Raw genomic sequence first — 12,291 nt, forward strand, 5'->3', positions numbered from 1 at the left:
AAACACAACATGTATATACATTCTAATGGAGTCGTTAAGTCTTCGTTAGTCGTTACATGTAAGTGTTGTTTTGAAACCTTTAAGTTAACGATCTCAATTAATGTTGTTAACCCAATGTTTATTATATCATATGAGATGTTAAATTATTATGTTATCATGATATTATGATGTATGAATATCTCTTAATATGATATATACATTAAAATATCGTTACAACGATAATCGTTACATATAAGTCTCGTTTCGTAATTCTTGAGTTAGTAGTCTTGTTTTTACATATGTAGTTCATTGTTAACACACTTAATGATATATTTAAATATCATTTTATCATGTTAAATATAGTGTATCAATATCTTAATATGATACATATGTATTTAGTAGACGTTATCATAACGATAATCGTTATATATATCATTTCGAGTTTCTTAACTTAGTAATCTCATTTCTTATGTATATCACACATTGTTAATATACTTAGTGAGATACTTACTCATCATAATCTCATGTCAACCATATATATATGTCTATATATACCACAACATGTAGTTTTTACAAATTTGTAACGTTCGTGAATCGCCGGTCAACTTGGGTGATCAATTGTCTATATGAAACTTATTTCATTTAATCAAGTCTTAACAAGTTTGATTGCTTAACATGTTGGAAACATTTAGCAATGTAAATATCAATCTCAATTAATATATATAAACATGGAAAAGTTCGGGTCACTACATTCTTTGACTATTTCCTATCCACGCCAGCCAACAACTGCTAAGTAGGGATGAGCACGGTACGGAACCGGTACCGAACCGTACCAGAACCGAAAAGTACCGGTACCGAATTTACCCAATTTCGAATACCGGTACCGTACCGTTTTTCCAATACCGGTACCGGTTCGGTATCGGTTCGGTACCGGTAATTTTCGGTATTATACCGTTTGTCCCGAATTTATATTTTTTTTATTTTTACATGTATTTAATATGGTTTAAATACGTTTTTTTCGATTTTTTCGGTACCGTACTGAAAAATACCGATACCGAATTAGACCAATACCGAATGGTACCGTACCGAAAAATACTGATACCGAATTAGCTTAAAATCAAGGACCGGAACCTATACCGAATCCCGATCGGTACTGATTTTCGGTACCGGTACCGGTACGGTACCGGTTCGGTTTCGGGAAATCGGGAAATCTGCTCATCCCTACTGCTAAGTGCTAGCGTGGATAGGCACCATTCCGTCAAACCAACCGCCAACGCACACCTTGAGGAGATAAAAGTTGATCATGTGGGGTCCATTTTCAGTTTTATATATTTTTTGAATCCTTGTTTCTAATTTGTTTTAAATAAAAATAAAAATTAATTATAAAATACCTAACAATTATACAACCGTTTGGAATTTTTTACTTTTTTTCTTCTTAAAAAATCGATTAATTTTACACTACATATACACCTACAACTTCCACATTTTTTTTTCTCAAATCAACAATCATTTCATTCCATACACTTTCACCTCTACTATTTAACAAAAAAAAAGTCTCGATCCAACAAAAAATTACATAACGATATTTTATCAATCGATATTTATTTTGGGAATGAATTTAACTCGAACAAAAGTCATACAGGAATGGAGATAAAAGATCGTTCAATAATACAGACCTTTGTGGCTTTGATTTAACAACATTGTACGCTTTTCTTACCTAAGAAATACCTTTCCTCCACTCGGACGGTTTGTATTTCGAGTGCATTGCGAGATGTGGTAAGGTTGGAGGCAAAGGTGCTACCGGAGTGCCTTCAAAGACTCAATATAGAAGATGGTGGAAGGGCTTGAGGACTCTCCATTTTTGCAAGATGAAATTGGCGACGTTTTTTCTGATAATGTGGTTAAGGTTGCGACGGTTGCTGCAAAGAACGGTGTTTCGGGATCGTATTCGGTTCCGTGTGGTGGTCATGTTTCGGGTGATCCTATGGTGCATGATCCTTCTTAAATTATTAGATACGATTGGGTGTCTAGATCGGAAAAACCCATGTTTCCAACAAGTTGCGGGTAAACTCTCCAAGCCGGGGAATAGAGGTCGGAAAGTGTCGAAGGAAGTTTCATAATTCTTCGTTTGGGTTTTTGCGTTTGTGTTTCGTGTTTGGTTTTGCGACTATTGTCATCATTCGATTGTTCTTATATTTATCCGTCTTTGTAATTGTGTCTTTTAAGATTGTTGTCTGGGTTTGCCATATGTTGGGTTTGATTATGTTTGGTTGTTGTTGGTTTGTTTTCGTCTTCTTTTGTGGGTTTGGATCGAGCCGGGTTTGTAATTGTTTTTTTTTTTTTTTTTTGTTGGAGGGTCTTTCACAGAGGCGGAACATAGGGTAACCCAAGGTGGTAATCCGTCCACCCTGAATTTTTCGGAACAAAAATTTTTACACTAAATTTTTTTTTTACTAAAAATTAAGGTTTTTTTTAGTGTTCGTTCCTGAGTTCAAGTTCCGCCGTTGATCTTTCATTTTTGTGAAAGGTCCAAATTATACAGGAGTGCGAGTAATAGTTTTAGTTTTTCAAGGGAAAAAAACTCGTTAGAAAATTTAAATTTTTAATGACTTGGAGAAGAAACAAACTTCAAAGTTATCCAAATCGGGTCGGGTTAATACCCAATCTCACCTCACCTCGCCATATATAAATAAAAAAGACAATCCCCAAATTACAATTCTTTACCTTCCAAACAGTCGCAAACCACCGATCGCCTGAGAATTAAACCGATCACCACCAATGGCCGGAGTATCATTAAAGTGCGGCGATTGCGGAGCGTTACTAAAATCAGTAGAAGAAGCACAAGAACACGCTGAACTCACTAAACACACCGATTTTTCTGAATCAACTGAACCTGTTCTTAACCTAGTTTGCGCCACTTGTAATAAACCCTGCCGTTCCAAAACTGTAAGCAATTCATTCATCTTTATATAGATTATCTTATTAGTATGTTATGAACTTCTAGGGCTTATACTAACTGAAGATGAACTAACAGATTTAATCTGAAAATTCATACAAATTGAGCAATGAAATTGAATTGGTTATGAACTCGTAACCTAATGATCCTTACAACAGAATTACGATATAGATAAAAGGGGGAAATTGAATTGAATTGATTATGAACTTCTTGCCCTAACAATCAGTCTATATAGACTAACCTATAAATAATGATCACGTGATACACATTTGACCTATCCTAAAAATATCATAACAGTCCATCACACTTAAAGATTTTTATCTTCAAGAATCTTTCAAAAATTGGAACTTTTTCTTAGTTGTCTGCCAACTTGAATAATTGTATTTGATTCTTGCTGACCCGTGAACTTTGATTCTTGATATGATTCATTTTGATCTTTATCGCATCTCCTGTAAAGTTCGTCATTGTAACTCTTGTTCAAGTAACCCACTTTTTAAGTCGCGTAACCCAATAGCGTTTTAAACCGTGTCATTTCTTGATTTGCAAGGGTGTCCACTTCAAGAATGTGCTATATCAAAACCTTCCCGTTTATCCCAACACAACCCACTTCATAATAAACTTATGTTTACTTGAACATCACCTGCAATATTCTCACAAGCTCTATCCGATTGTGTTCCAAAGTTCCATCGAGTATCATGACTAGTACCTCATTACTCACTGTACAATATGGCTTCCTTATAATTTGATCTTACAACAAAGTAATCTTTTATTTTCTGTGTTTTGTAATTGAAGGAAAATCACTGACACATTCTCGTTATTAATAAGGGCTGTAAACGAGCCGAGCTGAGCCCGAGCTTGGCTATGTTCGAGCTCGGCTCGTTTGATTTTCCGAAAGCTCGAGCTCGGCTCGGTTCGAGCCTTAGATTTTTAGCTCGAGCTCGGGCTCGTGATTCATGTGAAAAGCTTGGCTCGACTCGTTTAAGCTCGTTAATTTTCTAAAAGATAGTGAATTCGAGCTCGTTAATTAATACTCGAGCTCGTTAGTAATACTCGAGCTTGTTAATAAGTCACAAGTACGTTATTCATAAAAGTTACTCCGTATCAATATCCACTAATTCACTGATTTCAATGGCTAAAATTAAGCAAAAATTAACCTTTTCGTATCTTCTTCTTGAGTTCTCATGTATTGGATATTTTAAACTTGAAATTTACCGATATTTGTTATCGGAAAGCCGGAATGAACACGTAAATGAACCTAAACTAAACGAATGTGTAAAACTGTTTTCTTCGAAATTCTTAGTAGCCTTCCTCTGTTTATACATGTTGAGTGATTCATAGGGATTTTGATTCTTACAGACCATGATGTTGACCACGATGTTTGTCAAAAAAAACTAATTGTTAGAATAGTAAAAAGTTGTATATGTAAACTTTTAACTAAAATCAAAACTATTACCTTGCTAAATTTTCGAAACATGCAACATTGAAACTTTGATAAAAATTGAAAAGATGAGTGAAAATGAGTTTGAGATATAGGTGTAGAAGGAAGAACTAGAAGCCTCAAATGTTGGGAAATGCGGAGATAAACGGTGGAAAATTGTACTAGTATTTTGGTGTAATATATTAGTCATCGATAACTTAAAACATTTACTCCGTAATTGGTTAATATGGCGGTGACTGACATCTTATTAGCGGGATACATTGAAATTTTGAATTGGAAATAAGGAAACTGAATCGTTAAAATATTTCAAAATTTTAACATATTAATAATATAAAAATTAAATATACTCTGTATTATATATATATATATATATATATATATATATATATATATAGTGGTAGGATCAAGAGGGAAGTAACCATTCGGGGGGAAGCGGGGGGAAGCAAAAACTTTTTTTTTTTTTTCGTTTTTTGAAAAAACTTTGTTCACGAACATTATAGATGAGATGAAAATATGAACATTTAGTAGAGACACTTTGTGATAAATGTTTTTATTTTGGCGGGAAAACGCTCGAAGAAGTAATATATAACAATTATCGTGTTTTTCGAGCGTATTTTGAGGTTTTAGCTATTGGGGTTTAGATATTAGGGTTTAGATATTAAGGTTTATAGGGTTTAGATATTAGGGTTTAGAAATTTAGGGTTTATGGTTTAGATTTAGGGTTTAGATTTAGGATTTAGATTGAGTTTTTAACACGAACGGTTTAGGGTTTAGGGTTTAGGGTTTGGTGTTTTGGGTTTATGGAATAAACCCAAAACACCAAACCCTAAACCCTAAACTCTAAATCGGGCTAAATTTTACTTCACAAAACATGAAAAAAAGCGTTCATATTCTTCACGAACAATATTATCATGAATGTTATTTTTGTCGATCGTTTTCCCGCCTAAATAATAACATTCATCACGAAGTGTCTCTTCTAAATGTTCATATTTTTGTGTGATCTTGATGCCGGAAAAAAAAAATTTCAAAAAAAATGAAAAAAAAAAAAAATTTGCTTCCCCCCGCTTCCCCCGATTGGTTACTTCCCCATTGATCCTGCCCCTATATATATATATATATGTGTGTGTGTGTGTGTGTGTGTGTGTGTGTGTGTGTGTGTGTTAAAGCTCATTTAGGCTCGCGAGCTTAAACGAGCTCGACATGTGAAGCTCGAGCTCGGGCTCGTTTATTAAACGAGCTCTATCTTAGGCTCGAACTCGGGATCGAGCTCGTTTAGGCTCGGCTCGAATCGAGCTTTTAGCGAGCCGAGCTCGAGTAGCTCACGAGTAGCTCGGCTCATTTACAGCCCTAGTTATTTTCATACATTCATACCTTGTTAAACCATGTCTGATGTCTGATGATATTCACGTGTAGCTTATCCACATAATCTACCTCATTTGTATTTCCCACCATAGCACCTTGACACATTTTACCTTGTTTAAGGAAATCATGTTTCCATAATAACCCCCCTGCTTCTATTGTTGTCTTGACGTCTTGTAAAATTTTACCCTACAAAAACTTTAGTTACTTCTCCAAAAATAAGAACAATAACAGAATCACCTTTAGACCAAACCTCTAATCGTTCTAATTTGCCTCAATTGCTTGAAGGAAGAAGTATATTCGTGAGCCAGCTATTGATAATATAAAATAGTGTACTATCTACATCTTATTTCCTTCCATTTGGTTTTTTTTCTTCAGTACATTCATCAGCTCAACAAGCCCATGAGCAGCTTCTTAAAATTCAAAAAACAACTAGTTTAGCCTAAAATAGACCATAAATCTGTAGTATCTATCTTTTTTATTCATCTTTTTCCTGTTAGGCCAGTTCCATAAGTCACACTTCAAAGTTTTTGGCTTTTTGCTCCAATGAGGAAAAATGAACCATCTTTAAAGCAATAATCTTTATGTTATTCTATCACGAGCTTTATAGTTAACTTTTTTCACTTGCAAGTAACTATCTAAATGATTTTTTTCCTACTAAATAAAAAACGTAAGGACTTGAGTATAGCTGCAGCCCTTGCTAATCCATAATTCTGATTCTTTCAACGGATTTGAATGGTTTCATTAATAGATTCTTTATTCACACGATTAAATGCAAATAAATTAAAAAACGCTAGATGATTCGGACTAATGCAAATAATGGTGACAGATTCATCTTCTAAGTCATCACTAACGGCAACTATATCTTTAATATCATCGCTTAGATTCGATTTCACTCTATTTATCACTCTCTTTACAAAGATTTGAAGAAGATAGTGACCTCAAACAGTTGCTGTTCACAGTTCACGTGACTTATCAAAATTCACCCAATCACTGACGCCATTATTCACCTTTTTTACATCTTTGAGACCAAAATTAGATAAGCAATAGTGGACTGATTTTTTCTTTTATAAGATAGTCGATTCTTGCACACTAACCAAACAATAAGCATCATATAGGGTTTCATTATTGAACATGCTAATTACCTTTTTAATTTGTGGTTGCCACCCCAAATTAAAAACTAACGAGATACCATTCATCAAAACTCCTATCTTTAAACTGAATCATACCTCTTTATTTATCTCTCTTATTGAACACTACATGTGCACCTTTCACATCCTCACTAATACTTCCATTTCTCACCTCTTTATCCCAAGAAATCCGTTTATCACCATCAAACACAGCAGAAGTATGTCTGCCCAGTTTTCTCAATTCATCAATCAAAACCTTTTAACGGCTTCAATCTGAAAACTCGCAAAAATTGAGTTCTGAAATTCAATTGATTATGAACTCGTAACCAAATGATCATTACAATAGATACAATATAGTGAAAAAGGGGAAATGATCACAATGATCTGAGACTCAACAAGTAATTAACTTCTTACCCCAACAACCTATTTATATTGACTAACCAATATAACTAACGATCACACGATACACATGTGACCTATACTAATAAGATCATAACATATTTATATATCTTTATCTTTAGCTCATTAATTTGAGCTTTACATTTTTCAGAATTAGCTTGATTACATATTCATTTCTTGATTCTTTCTTGAATACTATACGTTGATTCAAATTTTGATGAATTATAATTTTGAGTTTGTTTTTAAATTTTTTATAGGAGAGTGATTTGCATACGAAGAGGACTGGACATACTGAATTCACGGATAAGACGGCGGAGACAGTTAAACCGATTGCTTCGGAAGTTGCTAAGAATAATGATGTTGATATGGTTGATGCTACTACTGCTGTTGAACCTGAGGGTATAATAATTAAGACTTAAGATAACTTGTTAATTATATGATTGTATGTGATTTGTAATTGTGTGTTTGTCTATAATCTTGATCTTGATACCATCTTACGTCATTGTTGGTGATCACTGTTGTGTTTCTTTTCGTGTTTTTCGAATCAGTTTGTACTCTGATACATCTAAGTAGCAGAAAGATGTCTTTGTGTACTGCTTTGTGTCATTTGGTAACCTGCGAATATACCATTTTCTTAAGAAAGTTTAACATTGTATATAATTTTGACATTTTTGTATAAAAGTTGTTATTTTTAAAGGCTGCTTATGAAATCGTATACAGAGCCATACTATGATAATGTGGATGTAAAATAAAAAGTAAGATAGATTACTTACAGGACACACATGGAGAAGTACTTTAGTATTTTATGAAAAAGCCCTTCTGTGCAGAGTGATGTTGTTTGTATACAATGAAGTGATGAACAAATATATGGAATTATATTAGTTTAATCTTATTTTTTTTACGGTTTCATTATTTGTGAATATACCAATATGCCATCTGACTTGTGGTTTTTTCCATGTGTGTTTTTTTTAGAAATGGTTGTTCCTGATGTTGATTCAAAGCTACTAGAGGAGCTCGAGTCAATGGGGTTTTCGAAGGAAAGGGCAACCCGAGCACTTCATTTTTCTGGTTAGTGGGATTGTGTTTTGTTGTTGTTGTTCATGTTAATGAAAACTGGATCTTTTTGTGTGTAATTATTTGGTCACTTCAGTTTAGTAGCATTATTACATACATAATGTGTTACTATTCATTCAGCTTAGGGTGAAGTTTAGGATTGATTTAGAACATCTTTTGATTATGCTTTAACTCAAATAAAATATGTAGACAAGGGTATAGATTTTTCTTATTCCAAACACTCAAAATGCATATTTGCTTTAAGGAAACATGATAAGCAGATAAGCTGTCTAAATAAGCAATACCTAACATCCATTTACTGTTTAGATAAGCTGTTTAGTTTTGATTATATTGGTAATTGGTAATTGGTAATGCTCTCATCTAAAACATTTGTTCCTAGGTAACTCAAGTCTCGAGGCTGCTGCAAATTGGATTGTTGAGCATGAGAATGATGCAGACATAGATCGGATGCCTTTGGTATTATGTCTCTCATACTCTTATACGTCTCTCAAATTATGTACTCATAACTTCTTTTACATGTTTTCTTTGTTAATGTTTGTGGCTAAAAAGAATGCACTGGGACTATTAATGGGTTGTGGGTTTTTGAAGATTTTATGAAAGCAGATCTGATGATATTTTGTAATAGATTATAGATTATAGATGCAATATCTGGAACACTGTCCATATCCGTCTATGATTGTTGATTATGCTGACTTTGATCAGTATGCATTTCAAAATTTTGTGCACTTATTTAATTATTTATTTGCTTTTTCCATACCATCATGCTCAAAATAAAATTAATTTCCTTATAGCTTTTTTATGTTATATGTTATTATTATTATTATTATCTGCTAGGTGTCTGCAAAGAGTAAATCAGAGCCTCCCAAGCCTTCTCTTACTCCTGAAGAAAGAAAAGCAAAAGCACAAGAGCTGAAGTATAACTTTTTCTTTTGCGTGCATTAATAATTGAAGGACAACACTGTTTTTTATTTATTTATTTATTATTGTTATGTATTAGGGAACGGGCTCGCAAAAAGAAAGAAGAGGAAGAAAAGAGAATGGAAAGAGAAAGGGAGAAGGTAATCAGTATTTCTTTTCCTATTTGACGATATAAATCTCAGTAGGCACCTTCAGTTTATAAAATGCATAAACTCATTTTCTGAATTGTTGTTTTCATGTCAAATTTTACTTCTCGTCCTTAAAGTGATTCTGTAGATGGTTTCTTCATATTATTTTCCAGTTTGATCTTGTGGATGGTTTCAGTATATTAGTCTCATATATTCGGTTCCAGTTAGTTGTTTTCCAACATTACGGTTGGTTATAACATGCTATGATGCATCTTCATTCTGTGCATTTTGTTTGATCGATGCAATTAAAATTAAGCGAACCCCCGAGTTGGCTGAGTATCTCATGTATGTCATCTGGTTGTATGTAAAACTGTTTAGGAGCGAATTCGAATTGGCAAGGAACTACTTGAAGCAAAACGTATGGAGGAAGAAAATGAGAGAAAACGGTATGTCCACTTTATATCTCCTTATCTGAAAACTAATTTATCATTTATATTTATCATATATTTGTAACAGGATCATTTTGGGTATCTTGCAGTATTATAGCCTTGCGCAAAGCAGAGAAAGAGGAGGAGAAAAGAGCTAGAGAAAAAATTCGACAGAAGTTGGAAGAAGATAAGGTCCTCAAAGTCCTTTAGCATACAGATACTTATTCTAAATATCTAACAATAATAACGATAATCATTCTGATGAATAACTTTTATTACGAGTATCTAATGCATAGTTTGAATTTAACCTATAAAGAGAAATAATTATAAAATTATTTTGTGCAAAATTCATCATATTTTGTGTTACAGGCAGAAAGGCGACGGAAACTTGGATTACCCGCGGAGGATCCATCTGTCCCAAAACCTCCTGCACCTGTAGTGGAGGAAAAGAAGGTATTTGCATCTCTAATTTTTGTTAGATATGATCATAAAACTATTCCTTTACATAAAATATTAATATGTGTTACTAGGAGATTTGTTTTCGAATGATTAGCATGTTTAACCTGATTGACCAGTTTACGTTTTTTTATCCAAGTATGCTAACTAACATATTTTAAGTAGTGATGGATAAAACAAAAGTAGTGATGGATAAAACAAAAACCATAATCAACTGATTTATTGACAAATGGGTCAAAATTGTTACCTTTAATCAAATTGTTTTGTTATCAATTTCCTCTATATGGAAAGGAATCACTTTTCAGTTTCAACATAAAAGCTATGTTGCTCAATTTTTTACATAGTTTGAGTTGGTTGTTCTGTATGAATATGTTTACATAAGATACGTGTTAAAAATGTTACTTGTCGGTCTTTATTACAGAGTTCATTGCCCGTCAGACCTGCTTCGAAAGCAGAGCAAATGAGAGAGTGCTTACGATCTCTCAAGCAGAGTAATAAGGTAATTATCAGCTTCTATGCATAAATGATGTTTTTTGATCATCTTTTTACCTTTTTGGACCATCTGATCCGTCAAAGATAAAAAATTAATTAAATAGACCCATTTTATAAGTAATTGGGTCAAGATTGGAACGTCTACTGAAGTAAAAGGAACAAAAACTGTCATATTTAATTAGAGCACCAGTCATTTGGGTAATGATAAATGAATGTTTTCATATGGGGTAGGATGATGATGCAAAAGTGAAGACGGCATTCAACACCCTTCTGACATATATCAAGAATGCTGCAACTAAACCAGAGGAGGAGAAGTTTCGCAAGATCAGACTTACTAATGCTGCCTTTCAGGTTAGTTATTGGTCCATTTTTGTTCAAGTCTGAATTTGTAACACATCAAAATATAACTTTTAGTTTTTTGTTCTCTTAACCAAATATTACGTTCCATTTAGATAGCTATAATGTAGTATCTAGTATAATAATAATAGATTGGGGTTTCCTATCATAATCTAATAGATAGTTTTTTCTTATCGAGTGTTAAAAGAAGGATGCATCTTTTTTCTTCACCTTTTTATATATATATATAAATATAATTTCTTGAGTCTCGGACCATATATTTTTTAGTAACTAGTGCGCTGAAGGCTTTAAAAAAACAAGTGTCGTGAAAGCATCTGTTATTTACATTATAGGATAATATATTAGTAGAAAACCTAAATGCTTCTCCTGAGAAAAACTTAAATATGCAACACTGACAGTTTTTGCCTGAGCTGCCAATTCAAAATGTTAAACTGACTTTAATAAACATAAACATAGAAATAGAAGTTGAATTTTGCAGTGAATGTGGCAATAGCTATTAGTTTTGAGAACTACCAATGCAAGAGGCTCTTAGTTTTGGTTTCTTGCATATAGTTTGTTGGTTAACATTCATTTGTGGTTTTGATCGATCTAACAGGATAGAGTTGGAAAATTAGAAGGTGGCATAAAGTTTCTTGAGCTATGTGGGTTCGAAAAGATAGAAGGGGATGAATTCTTGTTCTTGGCTAGAGACAAAATCGACCGAGCAGTGTTAAATTCGGCTGGGACTGAGTTAAACAGTGCCATCAATAATCCCTTTTTTGGAGTTCTTTGATTGCAAATGTTACATCATCTTCTGTGTTTACTTTTCTCATTGGGGTTGAGTTTACCATCCTCTAGTCAAATGTCATTGTAAAAGTTTCTGTTCAGGTACCAACATTTCATTCTCTCATATTTAACATGTGCCAGTTAAGTATTTTGGTTGCCTTTTACGGATTAACTATTGATTTTTAAGAAGTGTGTGTCGTACTTTTGCTATTTGCATATCGGAAAGTGTTTTAAGATTTCAAGTTATGATGACAGTATCTTTACATGTACAATTGATTAAGCAGTTTCATCTTCTTTTCAACCCTGGTTCCAAATGTGAGCATCTGTGCATAAACGTAACACTAGAGGGTATCACGCCACTCCAATCCTCACCTGCCGAAGTAGCCGCCTGCGGAGGGGGCAGTTTCAAACG

General features: G+C 33.6%; 1 protein-coding gene across 1 annotated transcript; it reads left to right on the forward strand.

The window, feature by feature from the left end:
• The first annotated feature begins 2,686 nt into the window (after positions 1-2,686).
• LOC139843920 (uncharacterized) lies at positions 2,687-12,089 on the forward strand. Its single transcript, XM_071834104.1, has 12 exons — positions 2,687-2,925; positions 7,519-7,660; positions 8,234-8,329; positions 8,715-8,791; positions 9,170-9,249; positions 9,333-9,393; positions 9,760-9,827; positions 9,920-10,001; positions 10,179-10,262; positions 10,687-10,764; positions 10,989-11,108; positions 11,710-12,089. Exons 1-12 carry the CDS (start codon positions 2,758-2,760, stop codon positions 11,884-11,886), a joined length of 1,233 nt encoding a protein of 410 aa, XP_071690205.1. The 5' UTR covers positions 2,687-2,757; the 3' UTR covers positions 11,887-12,089.
• Positions 12,090-12,291: the final 202 nt, after the last annotated feature.

This window comes from Rutidosis leptorrhynchoides, chromosome 4, assembly GCF_046630445.1.
Source record: "Rutidosis leptorrhynchoides isolate AG116_Rl617_1_P2 chromosome 4, CSIRO_AGI_Rlap_v1, whole genome shotgun sequence".
Taxonomy (NCBI): Eukaryota; Viridiplantae; Streptophyta; class Magnoliopsida; order Asterales; family Asteraceae; genus Rutidosis; species Rutidosis leptorrhynchoides.

Excerpts from the sequence above, each read along its gene's own strand:
- LOC139843920 (XM_071834104.1), top strand. The coding sequence starts at position 2,758 with ATGGCCGGAGTATCATTAAAGTGCGGCGATTGCGGAGCGTTACTAAAA. Across the intron at positions 9,394-9,759 it reads TGGAAAGAGAAAGGGAGAAG|GAGCGAATTCGAATTGGCAA; the intron begins GTAATCAGTATT and ends AAAACTGTTTAG. Across the intron at positions 10,002-10,178 it reads AGAAGTTGGAAGAAGATAAG|GCAGAAAGGCGACGGAAACT; the intron begins GTCCTCAAAGTC and ends TTTGTGTTACAG.